This window comes from Meriones unguiculatus, chromosome 17 (assembly GCF_030254825.1).
Source record: "Meriones unguiculatus strain TT.TT164.6M chromosome 17, Bangor_MerUng_6.1, whole genome shotgun sequence".
NCBI lineage: Eukaryota > Metazoa > Chordata > Mammalia > Rodentia > Muridae > Meriones > Meriones unguiculatus.
The window spans coordinates 33,203,668-33,227,296 of NC_083364.1; the positions used below are offsets into that span (position 1 = coordinate 33,203,668).

The window sequence follows — 23,629 nt, forward strand, 5'->3', positions numbered from 1 at the left end:
ATTTTGTGTGAATATCGCCAAATTATTTCTCTCTGGGCCTCATATTCACCCACCTCGAAAGAACTGCATTGTAAATATGGAAGTGTGTGTGAAATGTTGCTATCAAACAGCACACACTGATTCTAAGAAAATGGTAAGTGTTAATGGATTCTGCGTGCATCCTTTTTGTGTCTTGCTTACCTCCCCTCTAAGGGGAAGCAAGGTCCTTCAAGATGGCATCTGCCTCAGAAAAGGAGGCACAAAAGACAGAGAAGTTGAAAACTGGCCTCTGAGTCCTAAAAACATTTGTAAGTTTGGTTTGGTTGTGGATTCTAGGGACTTCCAGAAAGTAAGGAAAACCCTTCTCATCACCGTGTCATCCCTCTCTTGCACTTCCATCCAAAATTAGAAAATGAGGGAAGAGCATCCAAAAGAGACTTATACACCATGTGCCCCTAAGAAAAGGGACCTGCACCTCAGGAGGATATGAAAATACCCAATAAGGCTATAAAAACTGGGAGACAAGCCTCAGAGAGCCTTCCAGACTCAGGGGACATTCCAACCACAAGAAGACGTGGGTCTAGACCTCATTCTATCCTGATGTCCTCGAGGACTTGAGTTGACAGAATGGAGTCAACAATAACTGTTGGTGTTCTGTTCAGGACGTTGTCTCCTGTGCCAGTGGGGTGGTAGATAAGGATCTATTTGTATTCTTCTGCATGCAGACATCCAGTCAGACCAGCACCATCTGTTGAAGATGCTATCTTTTGTCCATTGTATGTTTTTTGCTTCTTCGTCAAAAAAAATCAAAGGAGTGTGGGTTTATTTCTAGGTCTTTTATTTGATTCCATTAATCAACCTGTCTGTTTTTATGCAAATACCATAAAAATGCAGTTTTATTACTACTGAATAAAAAATACAGTTTTTATTAGTATTTCATTACAGATTGAAATCATGAATGGTGATACGTCTAAAAGTTCTTTCATTGTGCAGGATTGTTTTAGTTATTCTGTGTTGTTGTTTTTTTTTATACGAAGTTGAGAATTGCTCTTTCATTGTCGTAAAGAATTGTGTTAGAATTTTGATGGGAATTGCATTGAATTTGTGGATTGCTTTTGGTAAGATGGCCATAGCAACAGCCCAGGCACTAAGATCAACTGACAATTAATAAATGAAACCTCATAAAACCAAAAAGCTTCTTGAAGGCAAAAGACACCATCAATAGTACAAAATAGCAGCCTTCAGAATGGAAAAAGACCTTCACCAATCCTACATCTGACAGATGACTAATAACAAATATATAAAGAACTCAAGAAATTAAATACCAACAAACCAAGTAACCCAATTAAAAATGGGGTACAGAACTAAACAGAAAATTCTCAACTGAAGAATATCTAATGACCAAGAAGCACTTAAAGAAAAATTCAGTGTCCTTAGTTATCAGGGAAATATAAATCAAAATGACACTGAGATTCTATCTTACACCCATCAGAATGGCTAAGATCAAAAAACTCAAATGACAGTACATGCTGGCGAGGATGTGGAGCAACAGGAACACTCCACTATTGCTGGCGGGAGTGCAAACTTGTACAACCACTGTGGAAATCAACCTGGCAGTTTCTCAGTAAGTTGGGAATAGTACTACCTCAAGACCCAGCTATACCACTCCTGGGCATATACCCAAAAGATGCTCCACCATACCACAAGGATACTTACTCAACTATGTTCATAGCAGCTTGAAATAGAAAGAAACTGGAAACAACTTAGATGTCCCTAAACCAAAGAACAGATGTTTTTAATGCCGAAATTTACACAATGGAATGATACTCAGCTATTTAAAACAAAGACATCGTGCAATTTGGAGGCAAATAGAAGGAACTATCAAATATCATTCTGAGTGAGGTAACTCAGACCCAAAAAGGCATGAATGGTATGTACTCACTTATAAGTGCATATTAGCCATAATATGTACAGGATAACCACACTATAATCCACAGACTTAAAGTAACAAGGAAGGTCTATGGGAGGATGCTTGAAGCTCACTCAGAGGGAAAATAATATAGACATATGAAGTAGATGGAGGGAGGGAATAGGTTGGGAGAGGTAATGGAGTGGAGAATAGGGGTGGGATCGGGTAGAGGAGAAAGGATGAAAATCAGTGGTGTTGGGCATCTCTGAGAAGATGGAGGCTCCCAGGTGTCTATGGGGGTGACCCTAGCTGAGGCTCCTAGCAGCAGGGAATACAGAAGTGGCCACCTCCTGTAGCCAGTGTAGTCTTCTCAGTGGAGAGAGAGGAAGAGCAACCCACCCACAAAACTTCTGACCCCAAATTTGTCCTGCCTACAAGAAGGGCAGGGATAAAGATGATAAGATGGAGCACAGATTGAGGGAAAGGCCAACCAAGGACTGGTCCAACTTGAGATCCATCACATGGGAGAGAGCCAACCCCTGACAGTATTAATGATGCTCTGCTATGCTTGCAGACAGGAGCCAGGCTGTCTTCTGAGAGGTTCCACCCAGAAGCTGATGGAAACTGATGCAGAAACCCACAGCCAGATAATAGTCTAAATGAGGGGAGTCTTGTGGAAAGAGCGGGAGGAAGGATAGAGGGACACAGAGGGGAAGAACTCCACAAGAAGACCAGCAGAGTCAACTAACCTGGGCCCATGGGGCTCACAGAGACTGCACCACCAACCAAAGATCATGCACAGACTGGAACTACCTATGCTACACATATGTAGCAGATGTGCAGCTTGGTCATTATGGGTCCTCTAATAATTGGAACAGGAGCTGTCTCTGACTCTGAAGAGAAGTGGAGGGGGGAATGGGGAAGAATGGGGCTGAAAGGAGAGGAAGAAGGGGCTGTGATTTGGCCGTAACATGCTTAACTAAATAAATTAATGGAAAAGGGGAGTGACTGATGGGGTCACTGACTTGCACCAAAATAAACACCAAACATAGTCAGAAGATAAAGTTAAGCTTCCGACATAGCCGTGACAGTTGAAGAGAAAATTCTGCCGATGCACAGGTGCTGTGGAAGGGAACAGCTGCATGAGCAAAGGGTGACAAGGCAAAGTGGCAACAACAGCTGTCCCACCTTAGACCACCTTCTTCGTCCAGGTGTCAGTTCTGACTCTATTACTAACCCCCAAGCAGCTGTGGTCTATGTTCAACTCTGTTCCCTCATTTGTAAGTTGGTATTTTAATAGCTCCTAGCCTAGTTTGTTTGATGTCATGATGCAGGGAGATATAAAGGCTATTTATAAAATAGGTCACTATAGGGATAGTGGAGTGTTTGTGTATTGTTTCTATGTAGATGAAACTTCTATATATCTACCAAGGGTTATTTTGCAGATGGAAAATAGATGCATCTGAGTTGTATTTGTGGACTCATATACTAACATTGACCACATTTCAGCCAGGAATCTGCCTCTAACATTATGGTGGTTCTATCTGGATCCTTTTCACAGTACGTGAACCAGTGGGGTCCATTTCCTATATGAAATAAAATATTTGATACACGCTGTAATTTATGTACTGTTGAAGAAATTAATGAACATAGTTATTTTCATGTATATTTCTATTTCACTGGGTCTGACTCTAAAATAGATTGTTTTCCCTTTCATTTTCAGCACTCAGAATATGTAGATATTGGTATTGGTGACTTCAGTTTTGCCGGAAGTGAACATAAGAAAAGCCCTTTGCCATTCAAGGTCATTTTAGATCATTTTTAATTCTCTGGAACATTCTGGCTTTTCCTGAGACTCGAGGCAAATCATGTAGCTCATAGGAGAAGGATCAGATGGAAGGCCTGCATCTTCCTTCCTGTCTTTCCTGCCTCTGGTGTCATGCTCTCCATTGCCCAGTGAGAGAAGCAATCACAGTACAGCCATATTCAAGCTGTGGGGTCATGAGGGACAGAGGCCAGCCAATGGCTTACGGTCTGCAAATTGGGTGCTATGGCAACGTTCTATGTGCAAACCCTCACCACTGCCATCACAAGACAGGTTGATTTCAACACATTAAAGGAGATAGCTTGCCATTAAACCCAACATATTCAGATTTTCTACATTTTATCCCAATTTTACATTAAGTAGACCCATTTGTAAATGGAAGATCTTCCTGTGGTAAACAATTTAGAAGCAGACAACGGATTTCTGCTAAACCCGGGTCATGTTCAAGGTTTGTGTGTATCTCTTCCCATCTTTGTACCATATGGAAACAAGAAGGTTTAAAGGTCCATCAGCATAAAGGGGAAATTGCTTTTAGCCTTGATCTTCTAAACAGTCTCTCCTGTTAGAATGTGCTGTGTTGCACAGTTTCTTCCTTAACTAAAGGGCAATTGTATAAACAGCATCTTCCTAGCTAAACAATTACCAGAAGACTTTCAAAACTCTAGGTGAACACTAGTGCCACCTGAGCCATGACATGAGATCAACAAGGGCCTTGAATCTGCAGAATAGAGCAGTACACTGTAACTTTTCGTGAGACCCAGTTCTAAATAGCTCCCACGTACAGAGCACACAGTGAGGCAGATCTCTCCTCCCTTCTGACTGGGACCTAATTATTTTTCAGGCTGTGATGTTTGCATGCTGATAGAACCATTCTCAGATTTATGAAGAGACTGTTTTTCCACCTGTTCACCTATCTAAGCCTGCTTCTGTTTTCTCCTTCACACCACCATTCAGCAATAAATCCCACGGGATAGGAAATGTTTCTTCTAGGTTTCTGGTTTTTGGCTTAATCCTATTGTGGACTGATGCTGTCTTCTTGTATGTCTGTGTCTTCACTTGAATAAAATAGGTAGAATAGACCTTCCTTATCTGTGTCATAGTCTAGTGAAAGGCATGACCCCTGCTTGCTACGGATGAAGGATCTGATTTGCTTGGCCTGCTGGGTAAGGAAAAGGATGCTGGGTGTCAACAGCCTACCTGTGAGCATTCCTTCATTCACTACACAACTCCCATCGATCAGGACAGCATCACAGGGCAATGCAGTTCTCCCTGGAAGAACAAGAATGTCTCCCGGAACCAGGAGACGGGACTCCAGCTCCTGCAGACCTAGGTGACAGCAAAAAGTCCCATGACTGTCTTGGCCTTTTCCCATTTTCTTTCAAGAATTAAAATAACTAAGAACTCTAATCTGCTTGTTTCCCCATTGGGCAAGACCTACCCTACCTGCTCACCTGCCTGGTGCCCCTTTCCACTCGACTGAAAAATCACAAGAGAGTTAGAATTAGGGAATTGTTTCCTGGGGCCTAGCAAAGGATGGGGAGCACCAGCTTCCTGTTTAGAACCTGATATCCAGAGAGGCTCTGTGCAAAGTAAATTTTTAGAGCATAAGTCAAGAGAGAGGTGTCCTCCGGTTGTTGCTTGCTCTGTCTGGGCACTGGAGCCCTGTGAGCACTTTGAGGCCACAAGTGACCTGGAGACCTTCTGTTGCCCCTGTTGAAGTTCTTTATTCTTTACACAAGACTGTGGCCACCCCACCCTAAGCCAGCTCAGAACAGATAGAGTCCAGCCAGCATCGAAAACCTCTACTCAAGCCTAAGTTTCAGATGACAGCTTACAATGTATGGTGCAGGATCTTTGGGTTCTAGCTAGCTGAAAAAGACAAAGGAGTCTTCAGTTTGCACATTAATGTCCAATTATATGAAATGCGGAGGGCACAGAAAACTTGAAGCTGAAATCTAAGAAGATGATGGAAAGTTTGGAAGAGGAAGAGGCAAGCCAGGCCTTCGGCTCAAAGCTGAACAGGACAGACTCTCAGGGCTCTGCAGATCTGGGGAAAGCACTTGTAGTCTTAGCCTCCTTCAGTTTTTGATCCTTCATTCGTCTCACCAAACTCCCAGTCCTGGATTCAGTCGGAAAGGAGTTTTGTCTTCGATAATAAGGAGGACAGATGGTAGAGCCTGCTGTGAAACAGTGGGCGTGGAGACTGCGGATCTTACCTTTGCCTTTCATGGTGATTGTGACCTGGACCTTGTTGTGCTCCTCCACAAGCTTGTGCAGCTTAACTGATTGCTGCCAACAGAAAGTCAAGGCTTTAGCAGCAGATAGCCCAGTTCCTGCCAACTACTCGATCTCAATACAGGAAACAACAAGCATGCTGCCATAGTCTTTGAGACACGGTCTTGCTATGTAGCCCAGGCTGGCATGTTACTCACTATGTAGCCCGAACTCAAAATGATAGCTTCGAACTCAAAACAATCTGTCTGCCTTCCTGAGCCTCCAACTGCTGGGATTATGGATTTATTGCCCTACATTCAACTTCCACTTTGGCTTTTGATGCACCAGCTCTAATGCCATGACCTCCACCCTTCGGACATGAGTTTAGAAGCAAGTCTCCCTCTTCATTTGATACAACTGGACTCTAGGGGGAAGAAAGATGCACAGCTACAGAATCCAGGATACAGATAGAGGAACCAAGGTAGATAAACAAACCAGGCCAGGTTAAAGGCCTGTCTGGATTTGTTCTGCAAATGATGATCCCCTGGGAAGAGAAGCTCCTGTGATTTCACTGGGTGAATTGTCCGGCTGGAGTCATGTCCCTAGATTTGGAATCCTGATGCTAGCCTAAATGAGACAGCCTATCTAACCTCCTTTGCTCACACAATCGGGGAGATGATGACATATGCTTTGGAAGAGGTATTTTAAGTTTTAGGTTAATTAATTCTCATAAAGCCCTTTGTGTAAATAACACGAGGCTGAGAGCCGACGAGTGTTAGAAATTACTGAGAGAGAAGCTGCTAGAAAAACCAGTGAGACAGCAATGGGAAGGCCTTGCTGAGGCGTGATTTACTGAGATATGCCTGCAAACAGTGGAGGAAATGACTGTGGAGTGGGACAGTCACTCCTAGGACAACAAGGGGGCTCAGGAAAGGTGAGACCAGAGGAGATTGAGCCCATGAATTCCCAGTACTGACCATGGTGATTCAGTACGAGGAGGGGGACACAAACAACTGGGGTATGGGTGGGTAGGTGTCAGAGAATTGAATGTTTCTAAATAGAAACAAGTCTGGTTCCTGTTGTTGCTAATCAAATTCAGCCTAAACGAAGCCAAACACAATGTTTTTTTTTTTCTTTTACAAGTTACAATACAGTGATCTGTTCTGTTAATGACTTTTAATGGTACATATTTTGCCAGACTGGTGGGAATTACGCACAACGGTGTGACTCTTCCTCAGAAAGAACATGGTTTAATATTAATATTTACACAGGAGAAAAAGGACAGCATTTACTTCAGTTACACATGAAAAAACTAAACCTCCCTAATTTGAGTCAATTGAGCTGATACTATTAGCTCCTTATCCCTCCCTGTAAGGTGATTTCTTGAATCCCAACTGTTGGAACATGCATTTCCATCAGAGACAGCTGGGAGAGCCAGCCAAGCTTCTGTGTTAAGGACCCTGGATTCAGTCAAAATTCTGGACTTGGAGGTCTGGCTTGCCCCAGAAGCCAGCCAAGTGCACGGTGTGTGAAAAACCCCTGGAGAAGAGGGTAGAGTCTTTGGTTAATAGCTGCTAGTAATCTGTGTACATCTAAAGTTACCTTCCTGCTTTACAGTGGCATTCCACTGATTTGTTTTACATGCTGGGGACTTATCCCAAGCCTGCAAGTTACCACTGAAAAAATCCACAAGACGTTATAAAAGACTCACCTGATTATATTTACAGCCACTCATAACATCAAGCAACTACTACATATTAACCACTGTGGGAGATACTTTGAAAAATCTATATGTAAACAAAAATAAACAGAGTCTCTCTCAAATAAACATATACACACAGAAGCAAACTGTTCGAGTGGAAAATGCTGAAGTAATTTGCTACAACCATGCACATACACTTTAACATGAAAGTGACAATCAAACCAACGTCTGTCTGGCTCAGAGCATATTCTTTTTATTTTTTTTTTCAATGCAGTTTATTCAGAAACCTTGAACAATCCTCGGACCCTGGGGAAAGCCAGCCCACAGCTTAAATAGCCTCTGGGTAGCCAACCCAGGCGTGCCACGTGGGCAATGCAGATAGGTCCACATACATGGAAGCAAGCCAGATCCTCAGCCTTAGCCAAATGTGGAATTGTTCGTGACAGAGAGCACTCACCATCGGGAAGGTGGAAGGCGGAAACCAGCTCCATCTTTAAGGCATAGCATTCTGCAGCTCTCTACAGTTCCCCCTTTTTGTTTTAGATGCATCAGGCAAGAGTAGAGGTCTGATCTCTGATATTAGAAATAAATTGGGACTTTGTACCGATGTTCGTTTGGGTGTCATCCACCCAAAGAGCATCAGACCCGTCCGATACCTTTTTCTCAGAGGCGGGACCTGGGGCATCAACCCGCATGCAACCAGACATGCTCTTCTCTGGGTCCAAAGCGGCTGACCCTGAGTGCAGTGCTTAGCCTCGCATCCTGAGCGTAACATTTTAGCTTTTTATGGTATCCAACCATGCTTGGGGAGAATGTCCTGCTTCAATGGCTAAGCAAGAGAGAGGACCCTAACTAAAATGTCCAATCCCCATCCGGAAAGGCAAAGAGGATGGACATCAGAAGAAGAAGAAAACAGGAAACAACCTAGGAACCTACCACAGAGGGCCTCTGAAAGCCTCTGCCCTTCAGACTATCAAAGCAGATGCTGAGCCTGATGGGCAACTGTTGGGCAGAGTGAATGGAATTTTAGGTAAGAACTGGGAAATAGTAAGAGCTGGAGAGGACAGGGTCTCCACAAGGAGAGCAACAGAACAGGAAAATTTGAACACAGGGAACTTCCCAGAGACTCATACTCCAACAGAGCGTATTCTTAAGTGTGTTCTCTTCATGCTTTTAAAGTAGCTTCGCTTCCCTTTCAGAGCTGTTTTTCCCTCTACACTTCATTCAGTTACTTTCTGTTCAGCAAACTCAGTGAGTCGATGGCATGATAACTCCAGCTGAAGAGGCTCTCATCAACACATTTGGAAGTGGGGAAGTAGGAGTTAATAGCGCTTGACTGTAATTCTCAAACCTCATTATGCCAAATTTGTTTATCAGACTCGGCGTTCTGGGGAGCCTGCCATGCTTCTATGCCTTTGCTGGGGCTATTCCCTAGAATGTTCAGCCCAGCTTGCTACTAGTAAGCTCTTTCTAATCTTTCACATGAAGCCCTGTGTAAATATGACCCAACCCCCACTCCCCGTCCTCAAATAAAAAGACCAGATCCAGGAGGAATGCAATGCTCTGCTCTTGGCTTCACATTGGCGCTGGAACACTGATAACTTCCATTACAGCTACCTGTTGTCCTTTCTCCCCTCTGAAACAGGCAATTGCCAGGGTAGAAAATAGGCTTGCATTCCTTTTTGTCCCCAGACTTTTGCACAGTAGGCCCTCAGCAAAATTGTATTTCATAGACCTGGAGTGTTCTACATCTCCCAATAATGCTGGGGTGGCCTAATGTAAGCATTCTCTTTGAGCTAATGTACTCAGAAAATATAAGCATGGGTTTCTATGACAACCAGACAGCCAGGAGAAGGCAAGTGCTGCGAAGCTTGCCATGGCTGCAAAGCTCATTGCCTGGATTTCATCAGGCCCCCTCTGGTTTCCACAGCCCCTCTTCAGTGGGACCAGGATCAGTTTCCACAGCTCATTTGCATAGCGTTATTATTCCACATCTGCTGCTGAAGATCTTTGTGTTTACTGTGGCTAGATTTTTCTCTAGAGAAGGTAGAAGTAGGGCATTAACTCACATGCCCTGGGGCCCTGCTAGGTCATGACTGAAGGCAGAGCCAGAGGTGAGAGGATATACATATACTCTCAGTACTATGCTGGCAGGTGCCCTGGTAGAACCCAGATATACTGCATGCACATGCCCTTCAGAGTAATCCCAGTCTGGGGTGTACACTCACACCTCACGTGAAGTCTCTTAACTTCTTATCAAGGGACCACAACTCAAGTGTTTCATAGCCTCAGTAAGGTAAGCTTTTACAGTGACATGATTTGGGGAAGGGCATTCAGGCAGGCAGATTACCAGTTTAGCTTTAATTCAAAGAAACGATGAACTCAGCGTGACTTAGATGTGCTTTTCTTCACTCCTGTTACCTTTTTGCCCTTAAATCTTACTGTTACCTCAAAGCCCACGGATCAGTTTTTGAAAACGTGCTCAATGCAATAGTGTGCGGTGCTTGACCGGGAGTCAGGAAACCCGGGTCACCATTTCTTTTGTGGATGTGAACAAGTCCCTCTCAAGTGGTAAAAAGATTTACTATTGTATGATGTCACAACATCATACAAATGTTGTGCCGGTCACATGTACAGTATGGATATAAGAACCAACTGTGAACTGTGAAATCCTAAACAGTGTTAATGGTTGAGAGCTCGTGACAAAAGCAGTGAAGAAAATAGGTTCAGTTGGTGTGGTTTTAGGAGATGTTTTACAAGTTAGGTCAGTTAAGCTTTGTAAACAAATACCAGCTGCTAATGAGTTTAGTGTTTGTCTTCTAACTCTTTTGTCATTCTGCTACTTAAGCTTGTGTTCCCATGTTACTCACAATTTTTAGCAGAGTAATTTAGGGATTCTGTAAAGAAGAAGACAAACTTTAATTATAATCTTTTTTAGATTTATTTAATTTATGTGTATAGCTTTTGATTTGCCCACGTGTATGTAGATTCATCACTTGTGTGTCTGGTGCTTTTGGACGCCAGAAGAGGGCATCATATCCCTGGAAGTGGAGTCATAGATGGTTGTAAGCCACCCTGTGGTGCTGGGAACGGAACCTGAGTCCTCTGCAAGATCAGCCAGCACGTTTAACCACTAAATCATCTGCCCAGTCCCAAGTGTTTAATTTTGATAAGTGATTTAAAATACAGAAAAATTAAAAAAAAATTGTCTAACTTTGGATATTGTTATGCAACAGTTTCCTCTAGGATTAAAACACTCCATCTTGCAGGGAGGTAAACAACTCACAATAGCTTCAGTAAGTCCTTGAAGCTGAGCTCAGATCCACTAGGCCTCTCCCTGTCTGAGTAAGCAACAAAATCTGAGAGTTCCTGCCTCGGACAGAAGGAAGCTGAACTGTAAAGGAGTCTCTGAGACCAGGTGAGCTTCCTGGAAGAGGTTTAGACCAGTACCACTTGGAAAGGACACTCTCCCAGCGGTTGAGCTGCCAGTAGGCTGTGCAGTATACTCTACATTCCCATCTTTGTATGCTGTCACGTCACTGGGGTGGACCGTGGTAATGCAGCTGTCTCTGACTCATTTCTGCTTCTCTGAGTAACTCCTCACCTATATTCCCTTAAGTAGCCCCAGGAAAGCCCATTGGTTCATCAAGTTGGACCTTGGTGGTGTCGATGCTTGGGATTGTCATGGGGTTCCTATCTGGGGTGAGTAGTAATAGGCTTTTTCTCTCTCCCAGTGATGCAGATTAGACAAGATTAAAATCAGAAAAAGGCAGATTTATTGGGCACTGCTTCTTGGCGGGTTCATTAGTCACAAAGAATGGGGATGAGGATGTCGTGGGCCTGGACTAGGGCAAGGAAATTTTGCAGACTCTAGGTCAGCCATAAACTGGATTTGTGCCCAAGTATAGTCAAGAGCTGAGCACTTAGGCATGGATTTGGATGGCTGGCAGCACCAGGGAAGGAGGTTGCAACCCCTGCCAAGTATGTGGAACTGGGTTCTGGGTGCCTTCCCTCTGTTCAGAGGCTTCCCAGTACCAGGAGGGCAGACATAGTTTCCCAGCTTGTGCAGGACCAAGCTGAGGTTCCAGCCAAACAAGTAGATATATGTATTGTGTGTCCCCGGGAAAAGTTTTGTCAGACAGATATGTAGAACAGGAAACCAGAAATCATAAAGGAAAATAAAAATATATCTGCCTCAATGTAATGTTTAGTGAATGAAAAAGCCAAAGTCAGTAGGTAAAGATAGACTAAAAATGAAACTTTTCCACACTGATGGAGGTATGAAAAGCCCTTGAATGCAAAAGAAAAATGGAATACTCAGGTAAGTAAAATGAATCTCCTTTCACTAGGAATTTTAATTATACTTTAAAACAGTAAACAATTAACGGATGCAAACTTCAACATATTAGTATCTATCTTTCACACAGTGCTGGTGAGAATCTGGAGAGATCATCTTGTGTGTTTCTGATAGGAAGAATTATTTCATTTGAAGAAAATTACAGAGCAACAGCTATTAAAATTCAAATTATATCTATCCTTGGATCTAGCAACCTGGCTTTTGATTGCTATGCTAAAAATGAAATACAAAGTAGTGCCTTGAATCTTAGTTAATTTGTAACTTGAGCCGCTGCTCCTCCCAGTCTTAGGAGTGAGACTATCATCAATCCATGTAGCATTCCTTACACCTTACTCACACACAACCTCAGAGTCCTAAACACAGTCCAGTTAAGCCTCCAGCCTGATGATCAAACTTTGCAAAGATGTTTAAATCTATGTGGTACTCCCAATACCCTCATTCTCAAGTAACCCCATCTTAAGATTCATCTATTGCTGCCTTTTGACTTGTGTTTGACACAGCTACTCTACTATCCAGATGGAAATTTGGTAGGCTTTGCTTGTTTAGCCAAAGCTAAATATAAGTGGAATCTAACCACGATTTTAATTCTTACCTGTCTCAAATCATACACACTTAAGACAATGGAGATGACGGTCAAAATGATGATGGCCACGGAGTATTCTATGTAACCTTGAGACAGCCACAGAGTGAGGGTGAAGGCTTGGAACACATAGAATGGATTTAAGACCTGCAGGCACAAAAATGGAACAGGAGTCACTTATGCAGTAGCAATCAGACTTACATCATTACTTTATGGAATGTCTTTCCATTTTAACAACAACTTTTGCCATTTAAAAATTCACTTAGAACTCAATTAATTCAGGTAAAAACAATGCCAAGCACATGGAATGTGGTATGTCAGAAGCAAAGTCACTCTAAGTGCTCAGAGCCATGCTCAAAAATTCCCCTTTCTTGTTAAAAAACAAAAACAAAACAAACAAACAAACAAAACCCAAAAAACTCCACCAATAACAAAATCTAGCAATTTGAAATTTATTATGGTATGCAGTAGTTTCCAGGCTTAAATCCTCCATCTTGGGAGGAAACTTCTTGAGACATAAGATACGGAGGGAACAGCGGAACAACAGGCCATTTTATTGAGGAGGTGAAACAACAGGATGTTGTAGTGGGAGGTGAAACACTATGTGGCAGGAAGTGTCATTAATACCAAATGTAAACAACGAGGATAGCTTTAGGAAGTTCATGAAACTGAGTGGATTCACTCAGCCCTAGTGGATTCACTAGGGCTCTCTCTCTCTCTCTCTCTCCCCAGAAATTTAGAACCAAGGAAGACTGCTAAGAGTAAGTCAGGCAAGCTACTCAGAAGCTGCTCTGACCAAGCAGCCTTAAAGGAACTGAGAACAGTCAAACTTCTTACAAAAAAAACCAAATATTAGCCACAGTACCTAGAAAGATTCAAACCCTGGAGTCACTAGGAAAAGACAATTCTAACCCATTGAGTTGTTTGCAAGTTTTGCAGTGCAGTCCAGGGTTCTAGATTTTGTGAACTGTCTCCCGCTCTGGGATGATCCAGCTCCCTTTAAACCATTTATGCACTTATAAGTGACTCCTCACATATATTCCTGCAGTAACCCCAATAAAACTCACTGGCTCACCAAGTTAGACTTTGGTGATGTAAGTAATTTGGTCTGTTTTTAGCTCCCTGTCTGAGATGAGTAGATGTTCTCTCACAATCTGCCCAAGAATAGTGTCACACAACACCACAATGGAGGAAAAACACAATTCAATCTCCCTTTAAAATCATGGTGTACTGTTCACATTCTTGCATGCTATAGACATAGACTACCTATGCTATGAAGGTGGAAGAGTCTTCTTTTATACAGGCTGCTTGAAAATAACATACTCTTTCTGTCACAGGCCATAGCAAGATCCTCTTAGAGGCAGCAGGTTCAGCATGTTCCTTCCCTTGAGTCCAGAAGGACTCTGGGTAACTGTGTTTGCCAAGGATTTAGCAGACATCATTGACGGTGTCACCAACTCCATAGCTGATCACCCACAGAGTATTCGGGTGTTTCCATAACAACTATAGATCATTTCTTCCCCCATGTTTTCCCTTTTGGTCTTAGTGGTCCCTATGAATGATTATAGCTCAGCTGTAATGAGTAAATGAAGCTCGGTTGTAGAGTACCTGTTCAGCAATGCACAAGGCCCTGGTTTAACCTCAGTACCAGCAGATAAATAAATATAAGAATCACAACAGAAAGAACAAATCCCAGGAACTGACGGAAGGTTCCATAACATGAAGAGACAGCAACGAACAAACAACAAAACAAAACAAACAAAAACAAAAGAGCACACTAGGATGAAGCACAGATCCCTTTCTTGAGGAAGCACCCATTCTCATGTCAATAAATTAGATGAAACACTGGCTATAACCAGGGGTGCCCTTTCCAAATGCTATTTCCTGTTGCTCTCTCACACTGAATAAAATTCCGCTTTGCTTCTAACGAAGAAGTGATAGTACTTAAGAAGTCAATAAAGCTACATGCTAAGGGTTTCTCAAGCCTTTGAATATTATTTATAAATTTTAAAAGCTTTTGGTTTGGGTTATTTTGTGTGTGTGTGTGTGTGTGTGTGTGTGTGTGTGTGTTATTCTCATCACCACTGCTTTACTTACAAATTATAGCTCTTGAGTTCACTTGCCATAAAATGCTCTAATTATAGATTATGAACTAATGATAACGTGATTCTGAGTTTATAGAAATAAAGAAGAAAATTGTTTAAATATTTCTTCAGAAGAAACAGCAGCGGTATAATTAATTTAACCCCCTTATTCAATATCCTTTCACACTAAATGTGAAGTAATTTACTCTTTATTTTTTTTTAATTTTACTGAGGTTCTGGTTGATGTGGGAGGGAAAAAGCCAGACTCCTTTTGAAAAGGATCAAATTGATACTTTGGAAGATACTTGGCAGTTTTCAAATGCATTTTGGTGAGAGGTTTGTAAAGCACCCTGCCCTTCCATACCTGTGTGCAAAAAAGCACGCAGGAAAACTCCACACAGGCTCCTTTTTGCTGCAATATAATACTACCCTAAAAACCCTAATGCTTAAATAATAATAGCCTGGTGTTTGCTCCAGAAATAGAACAATGGTGGATAATATTTCATATTAGACAGATGAGGCCATTCTCCAAAACAAAAACGAGCATTTTCATGGGTTCGAAAGAGACTAAAAATACATGCTCGGCTGGCAAGATGGTTCAATGGGTGAAGACGCTCACCAGCTCAAGCCCGGCGGACCTGAGTTCAATCCCTGAGGTTCATGTAAAGGTGAGAGGACAAAAGGGACTACAGGTTATCCTCTGACCTACACACACATACACACAAGCCTTGACACATGGACCCATGCATCCCATGTGCCTTTTTCCAACTCATACATCATGCATACAAATAACACATGTAATAATATTGTTAGAAATAGATTAAAGTGCAGAGCATTGTGTGGAGATCGACCCGCAGCCTACATTAGAGATGGACAGCAACAGGTAGGAGCTCAGTGCTAGGGGAAGTACAAACCGAAAATCGCAGACAGGAAATTGAAACTAGGGCCATGGGGAGAAGGAGAGGTAACGCAGAGCTTCAGGCCCCAGCCAGTTAAGGCAGGACATGTACCAAGCCATGACCTGTACCAAGCCCTACACAGACAAGAGGACTCAGTGACAAGTCACTAAGAGGAAAATACTATTGCTTCCAATACGGGCTTAGCTCTGACCCAATACTGCACTGGGGACCAGACAGAGCCAGGTACAACGTCGTGGAAGAGAGGTGGCAAGCATAAAGAGTGGAAGGAGAAATTTTTCCACTTTGCATTCGGTTTATACAAAAGTAATAATATGTCGGTATTATTAAAAAAACTAATAAGTCATAATCAAGAAGGTAGAAATAGTAAAATAATTTGTAAGGGACCAAAACGGTACATTTCAAAATCCCAGGGGTCACGGATGTACTAATGCAGCTCCATGAACACTTAAGACCTCCGCCATAGAATTCACTTGTTGGAGCGCTGACCCCAGTGTGGGGGTGTTTGCAAGTGGGCCTCTGAGAGATAGTGAGGGTTGCATAGGTCCTGATAGGCAGAGAGCAGATCTCTTTCACAAGAAGACACACAGAGAAGCTGGTGGTTCACAGGCCAGCAAGACCCCTCAGCAGGGTCTGAATCTACAGCATCTTGGCCTTGGACTTTTCCTAGTCTATGGAATTGTGTTATAGCAAACCACACCACCCTGCCACCACAATCAAAATCTGAAGATGCCAAAAGAAACAGGTTATTGCAAGACGGAAAGTTGACTCTGACTGAGAAGTGTATTTAAACAGAAAATACGGGTTCCTGGGCTGGTGAGATGTAATGTACCAATGGTACCAATGGTGAGGTCAATGTACTTGCTGCCAATCCTTAGGACATGGACTTGATCCCTGAGACTAGCTTCGTGAAAAGAGAGAACTGACTCCTGTCAGTTGTCCTCTGACCTACACATGCGCCTGTGTGCGCACACACACACACACACACACACACATATCTCCAAGCACATAAATAATGAATAAACAATTAAATGTAATAAACAAAGAGGCCTTTGAGAAGGATAGGTCAGAAATCCTGATATCTTGTATGTATGCGTGTGTTTGCTGATATTAAATAAAACTGAACCGAAACATTAATAAACAGAAAAATTTATAAGCTCGTGTCAAGAAGCCGTTGCACAAAACAAAGATAACATTCCCACTGAGGGATGCAAATGTTATTTACAATCCCTCTGAGGCCAAGACATTCAGAAGCAGATTCTCCTTTTCAAAAGGAAGAACCTTATCGGGTTACCTGTTTAACGAGCAGCTTCCATATGGGCTGGATCTCCACCTCGATGGCGTTGGGCCCACACACTAACCTCCTGTGGGAGATTGACCATCTGTTAGTGTCAGCCTACAAGACCAGTGACCAGTAAGCACAGTTCAGCTGACCACAAGCCACATACCTCTCTGCCCTTTAGACATCTTGTGCCTTGATAACCAGTATAGGCTTACATTATCCTAAACCATGAATCTGTTTTAAAGGTGAAAGTCTACGACTGATGAAAAAAAAAGTGATTTTTTCCCCTGCTTTACACTGTATTTAAAAATACAACTCAGTTAGTCAAAATGAAATTAGAAAGGAATTTTTAAAAATAATTTGATTACATCCTAAATGCAGTTAAAAAGACACAAGACTTATCCCTAGACTTATCAGGTAGTCAGTTTACCGAAGACATCAGGATGGTGTTTGTCTTACCCTGGGATCTCCCATGACAGGCCCTTCATATGTGAGCCCATTCAAGGCACCAGAGAAAGAACAGATTCCCAGAAAAGTTCTCTATGGTGTCACTTGTAAGTGTCAGGAAACATGTCCACTACAACAGAAGCCCTCGTGTTGGGGTTGTGTCTTAAAGAATTTTTTTTAGGTTATTGCAAAAAGATACATTTGATCCTTACAATATTCTACATATTTCTAATCGGTTAATCTTGACAATAAAAAAAGTTGTTCACTAAGGTCTTTAGCCAATGGTTCACACAGCTAATACTAATTACAACTATGGGACTTTGGGCATCATCTTTACAAACATGTTTATCATTATTTATAAGCACAACTGAAGTGTGAGCAAAGTAAAACTGTGAGCTGTCCAAAATTCTTTTTTAAATTTATTTATTTTTTCATTAATTACAGTTCATTCACTTTGTATCTAAGCTGTAGCCCCCTCCCTAGTCCTCTCCAAATCCCACCCTCCCTTCCTCATCTCTCAAGCCCCTCCCCAAGTCTACTGATAGGGGAGGACCTCCTACAGTTCTCTCTGATCCTAGGCTATCAGGTCTCATTGGGACTGGCTGAATTCTCCTCCTCTGTGGCCTGGTAAGGCTACTTCTCCCTCAGGAGGAGGTGATCAAAGAGCAGGCCACTGCTACTCCCAACAATGGCCTGTACGACATCACGACATCACGTCACTACTCCACTTCTGTGAACACTGGCAGGGAGAGCCTGCATGAGGACCTTTGGTCTTGTTAGCATATAACACAGAACTGGGCTCAAGTTCATCTGACTTTTCAAGCATGTTATACCAGCTTCAACTATTGCTTTCCAGGAGCAGAGATGACTCAGACTAAGGTCTTGTAACTCCGTAATGTGAGGAAACACTGAGGTTCAGAGGATAAAGAGGTAGAAAGGAAGAGCTGTGTGCATTCATGAACCCTAAATCTCATTCTGGAACTCCAAAGATGTGAACCCAAATTGGGTGGAGTCCATGACAATAATCAGTTATTGGCCAATTGTCAGACCCTCTCAGGACCCCGAGCTCGGTGCTCCTCCTGTCTGCAGGCTATGCTCTCCCCAGGGTCTTCCCTTTGTAAATGCTACTCAGCCTTAAAAGCCAGACCTGACAACCAAGCTGAGCACCTCATAACCATGAGATTGAGCAGACCTAGTGCTGCACACAGCTGAGCCTCCGCCCTTCTATTCCTCCTATCTAGACAGTTTCCTTGGGTAGTTACATGACTTTGAATGCCTTGCTCCGTTCAGGTCAATAAAAAGTACTTTCTTCTTGAAGCCTTCCCTATTGATCCCATTGAAAATAACCCCTCACATGGGCCAAGGAGTATGGCTCCACGATAGAGCATTTGTGTAGCACATAGCAGAACTTCATCTGGTATGCACAACACCCTGGGTTTGCTCCTTAGCACTGAGAGGGTGGGGAGCCCTACCCTAACTCTCCTTAAATTTTTTTAACCAAACTGCCTTATTTTTCTTAACATCACATATGGTTACCTGAACATATACTTCATTTGTATGTAGGTGTGCGCACGTGTGGTCGGGTGCATGTGCCATTCACGTGTGTATGTGGAAGCCATCCGTGCCCTTCCTCAGAGGCTACTCAGCTTTTTTATTAGACAAGCTCGCTCATGGAACATGCCATGTAGGCTAAGCTGACTAGCTATTAAAGCTCATTTGGCAGAGGGCTTACGAATAGGCACCACCATGTTTATTTCGTTTTACATGGGTTCTAGGGATCACACCTAGTCCTCACGCCTACAAGGCAAGCCCTTTACCAGCTAAGCCCATACCTTATTTTTTTCAGTGGATTAATTGGCTGTTTCTGTCATCATAAATAACTAACCTTTTAAGAGATACTAATAGATCCCCAAGAACTAAGACAGAGCCTAATACATACAACATAGTCAAGAATTGTTTAAAGTAATGGCTAGCCAGAGTGGAGGTGGGGACAAACCTTGTTTCCCTCATCTGAAAAATGAATTCGATAAAAAATACACCTGATAAAAATTGTGATCAATGTTTTAGTGAGATAAATATGCAAAGCAGTTGTCAAAAAGTGTGCCCAGGACATGCTAAGTCCCAAGCAAATGGGAGCTGTCTTTGGAGTGTGACTCTGTCTGACACAATTAAGTATCTTTTCTCTCCTTCAGCAACACTTTCTTTTTTAGTAACATCACTTACCTCATTGAATGAAAACAGGTATTTACATGTTTTCACCTCAAATCTCATCAACTGTTTTTAAAGGCAGGAGAACTTTTTCAGATCTGTTTTTCTAGGACCTGTACTGTTTTCTAGACATAGAGGATGTTCCCCAAAATGGAGGGGTTAATGAAAATCATGGGTAGGGTCCCATGTCAAGGGTATTTTCACCTCTGACAAGGTCAAAACCCAGATGCACAGCCAAGGATATACTGAGACTAGAGAAATCAGTTGAGCATGCAAGCTGAGTGTGACAGTCTTTGTCACTCTTGTCTGGTGAGATGACCTCTGAAATTGCCATTGAGGCAAGGGCTCAGGTCCTGGAGAGATGAAGGCAGAGATGGTATGGAGAGATGGTGTGGATGGGCCATTGGCTGTGAACAATGTTTGGGCTCATCTGGGCCATAATCAGATCACAGCCAGAGTGCTCTTTGATGTTTTCTCATGCCTACTGTCATTTGCCAAGACAAATGCTGGTTTGTTTAGAGGGTGTGAACCCATCTGAATCTCAAAGCCAGCCCCAGAGAATTCTCAGGGATGTTGACAGTAACAGAGCAACCAGAACTATTAGGCTTGAAGCCAAGGCACACAAGGAAAGGTCAAAGATCCACCACCAAAGATCTGATGAGGTGGCAGAGAAATGAGATTGAGATCATTCTGTGTGGCCTCACCAAACAATGTAGGCCAAACACAGTTATGTAGGTTTGTCACTATCCATTAGGGGAGAAACAGCTGAGCTGGCAGACAGCCCCTTTTCAGAGGATGGAGCTTAACCAAGTTCACAACTGAGAACTCAGGAAGGGAATTTCATACTTGTTTTGGTTTGTGCTTCCGGGTTCACACAGGAGAAAGTCAGGTCTTCTGGAATGTATGAATTTTGAAATACCAAATAGGAGCGGCTGAAACATTTTCCTTTAAGGGATAATTCATTACCCTTTTCAGTTTGTTTGGTTTTTCCTTTACTGACTCAAAGGAAAACATCAGTATGTTCTTCAAAGAATTGACTGAGACCTTTGTGTGGGGCCCTGTGGCCCTGTAGACTAGAGTTTGGGTCCTTAAAGAGGAAGCAGGAGGGTGCTACAATCGCCAGCACACTTCTCAAACTTCACCCCAGCATTCTGCTTTTGCTCATTTTTTTTTTTTCATTCAGATGGCCTGTGAGAGCATCTCTGGCAGGAAAGATTGCTACAGTTTCTCAAGTAGGCAAGGCCAGGCAGAAGATTCTAGCGTAACTCGATTCTATAGAAAAGCAAACTGAGAAATCTTTTGGGTGATGCTGCTGGCCATTCACTCACTCCCTTGAAATTGCTGTTTTACGTAGGGAGGGAGTTCTAAAATGCACATATTATGACATACAGCATCTTATATTTGGACATAATTACTCAGTACAGTAAATGGGTTGGTCTTAGAAATCCCCATTACAAAACACTTTAAGTTTGCGTTGAGAGCTTGTTTCCTAGAAATCTGCATGCACGTTAATGAGACAGTAATATAAACAACCTACACGTCTCCAAATGGCATGGAATAACAGTCATTTAGCTTTCCATCCTTGCCCTCGTCTGTGGTCTGTCCTTTTCTTTCATTTTCTAGTGAAATGTGCTTCATTTCACAAGTCACAAGCTTCCAGATTGTTGGATTTGGTAAACAGGCATCTCTACGGCCAGCCTCCAGTGGGAACCTGACCAGTGGGTCATCAGGCATCTCTGAGGTCACCTCCAGGAGGTGACAGGACCCTTCACCACCATCTCCACACAAACACCTTTCTCGCTTTCCTCTCTCTTTCTCTCTCTCTTTCTGACCCCCACCCAAAGACTGTCTATGTAGTCCCCCTCCCCTAATAAAACCTCCCACGTGGAACCTCTCCCATAGCATGATTTACGAACCCGCCGTGTAACTCCTCCTCACACGGATAGTTGGGAAAAGCCAGCTCTTGCAGAGATTTCGGTTTTCAGTATGAGCTAGTGAGGTGCTCCCAAGAATCTCTGCTGATGGAGAATGCCTAAACGTAGCATTTATGAAGGACCAGAAGGAAAAGAACCAGAAAGTGCACGATGAGTTGTGGTGAGGTACATTTCACCAGCAAGGCTCAGGACCTTCACTCACTGCTGTCCCCACAGGGCTTCGCTCTGAGACAAGCATGGTATTTGATGATTTTACACTTCCAACAGACCCAGACCCACAAAACTGTGGGCCTGAAAATTACAGCTTATTAAAAAGAGAACATTAATCTCAATTTGTTTGATTTCATCAAATTGCATTTTAAATGAAATGTAGGTAGTATTTTAAGATGACCTATTAGCTCCCAGTTGAGTGTTAGGACTTGAGAGCTTGCTTTTTGGCTTCTAGAGGATGAGTTAGGCTTCTTTCACATTCTTCAACCAGCCATCACTTGCTCTTTTCTAGGGAGATGATGTGGGAGGCTGTGTGTGTGTGTGTGTGTGTGTGTGTTTGTGTGTGTGTGTGACTGGACCATTTTCTCAAGGCACAACATTCAAAAGACTTAAAAGTAACCATTATTTCTCTTTCAAGTTTTGCTCCCATGAAGACTTGAGGAGCAAATTCTCATGGTAGTTCAAATTTCTCTTTCCTTCCTTCCTCCATCTGCTTTCCATCTTTCTTCCTTGTTTATTGTTGATCTTTTCATGAAACAGCTTCTTCTAGGTGGAGCTTTCCTCAGTGTCAAATATACCTCTTTGGATGCCTGTCTCCCATGTTCCTTCTCTGGGTCCCTAGCAAACAGGCCTGCTTCTCCTCAGAAGGATAGGACAAGTTGAGAATTGAGTTCAGCCCTGACAAGCCACAGAACCAGGAATGAATGGTGCTTTCAAACTTCTTTGGTGATACCACACTGATGACATGAGCTGGCTGTGGAATGGCTATTTCCACCGTAGAAATTGGCAGACATTGGTTGTCAAAATTTTGATCTCTTCCCAAGTGAGAAGATTGTCAGGATTCTATCCCAAGTGAGCTGCCAGGCAGCTACTTTTCTGATTTTAGAAGCCTAAACAAAGGGTCAGGAGCAGACAAAGCTGAATGACAAAGGTGAAGGGGTGCCCCAACACGGTCCTAAAGGAAAGGCTAATGGGGATTAAGTAGGTGTGCCGTTTTCATAGGAACCCATTCTTGTGAAGTGAAAGCATTACTGAGCTGTCAGTGAACCTGTCCAGAATGGTTGTGATGATACAAAGCTGAATTTAGCTCCTGAGAGGTAAAGATCAGAGCAAACCAGTTCCTGAGACAATTTACTTATTCATTTTGTGATGCCTTCTGGCAATTTCTCTCCTGGGTAAAATCCACTCTCCTGGTGGCCCCAGAAGCTTTTGCTGCAGGAAAGTGAGACCTATGAATGTCCTAAGTCCTCTCTCTTTGCCCAACTGCTAGGAATCCCACAGAGAAGTGTGCATTTAGATGGTTTGACATGTCCTCTTGTCAGACTTTTGCATGTCCTCCTTCCTTCCTTCCTTCTCTTGCAGTGAGCCCTTGATTTTTAATGAAGGCAAGCTCAGAGTCAGTTATTGAATTCTCATGCCTTCCAATCAATCAGTCACTTTTAATTTCTCTGGAAGGCCCCCCAGCTTACTCTGAGAAATGAAGAGGAAATACGACACATCCACAGACTCTTTTTGTCCTTCATTCTGGCATGTCTGTAACATAAAATATGCCTCTGCTTATGAGATTATTTCTCTATTCTTCATACTTGGGATACTGTACTCTGTCTTGCTTATTAGATTGTCAAGTTCTTTATTGTCTGGACCAGATTTAAATTTAATTATGTATGATGTTTATTAAAGCTTGGCACTTGATAAATAAGGACAAATGTGAGCTAGCTACACCAATGGGTAATCTTTCTGGTGAAAATGGGGTTTTTTGCAGAATGTGTCTACATCTATCACTGAGAGCTCTTAAACATTCTAGATCAATCCCCCAAACCTCTTGAGCTAAGTATTATGAAGCAAAGTTTCATTTTAATGACTTCGAAAAGTTTCTGTATCCAAGTGTATCAAACATTCAACTGAAATTTTATGTAATGATAATATTTCTAAAGCATTTTACAGTATTGTTCTGATACAGATGTCTGCTTCACTTCTCATA

General features: G+C 42.6%; 1 protein-coding gene across 2 annotated transcripts in view; it reads right to left on the reverse strand.

Moving 5' to 3' along the window:
- The window catches only part of Atp13a5 (ATPase 13A5), a 130,631-nt gene that overhangs the window by 84,830 nt on the left and 22,172 nt on the right, over positions 1-23,629 (reverse strand). For both annotated transcript variants that reach the window (XM_021661904.2, XM_060370167.1), the window contains exons 6-9: positions 16,862-16,931; positions 12,579-12,713; positions 5,930-6,002; positions 4,911-5,039 (exon numbers count right to left, since the gene is read on the reverse strand). In XM_021661904.2, the coding sequence (XP_021517579.2) occupies positions 4,911-5,039; positions 5,930-6,002; positions 12,579-12,713; positions 16,862-16,931 (407 nt within the window). The remainder of the gene's footprint in view (positions 1-4,910; positions 5,040-5,929; positions 6,003-12,578; positions 12,714-16,861; positions 16,932-23,629) is intronic.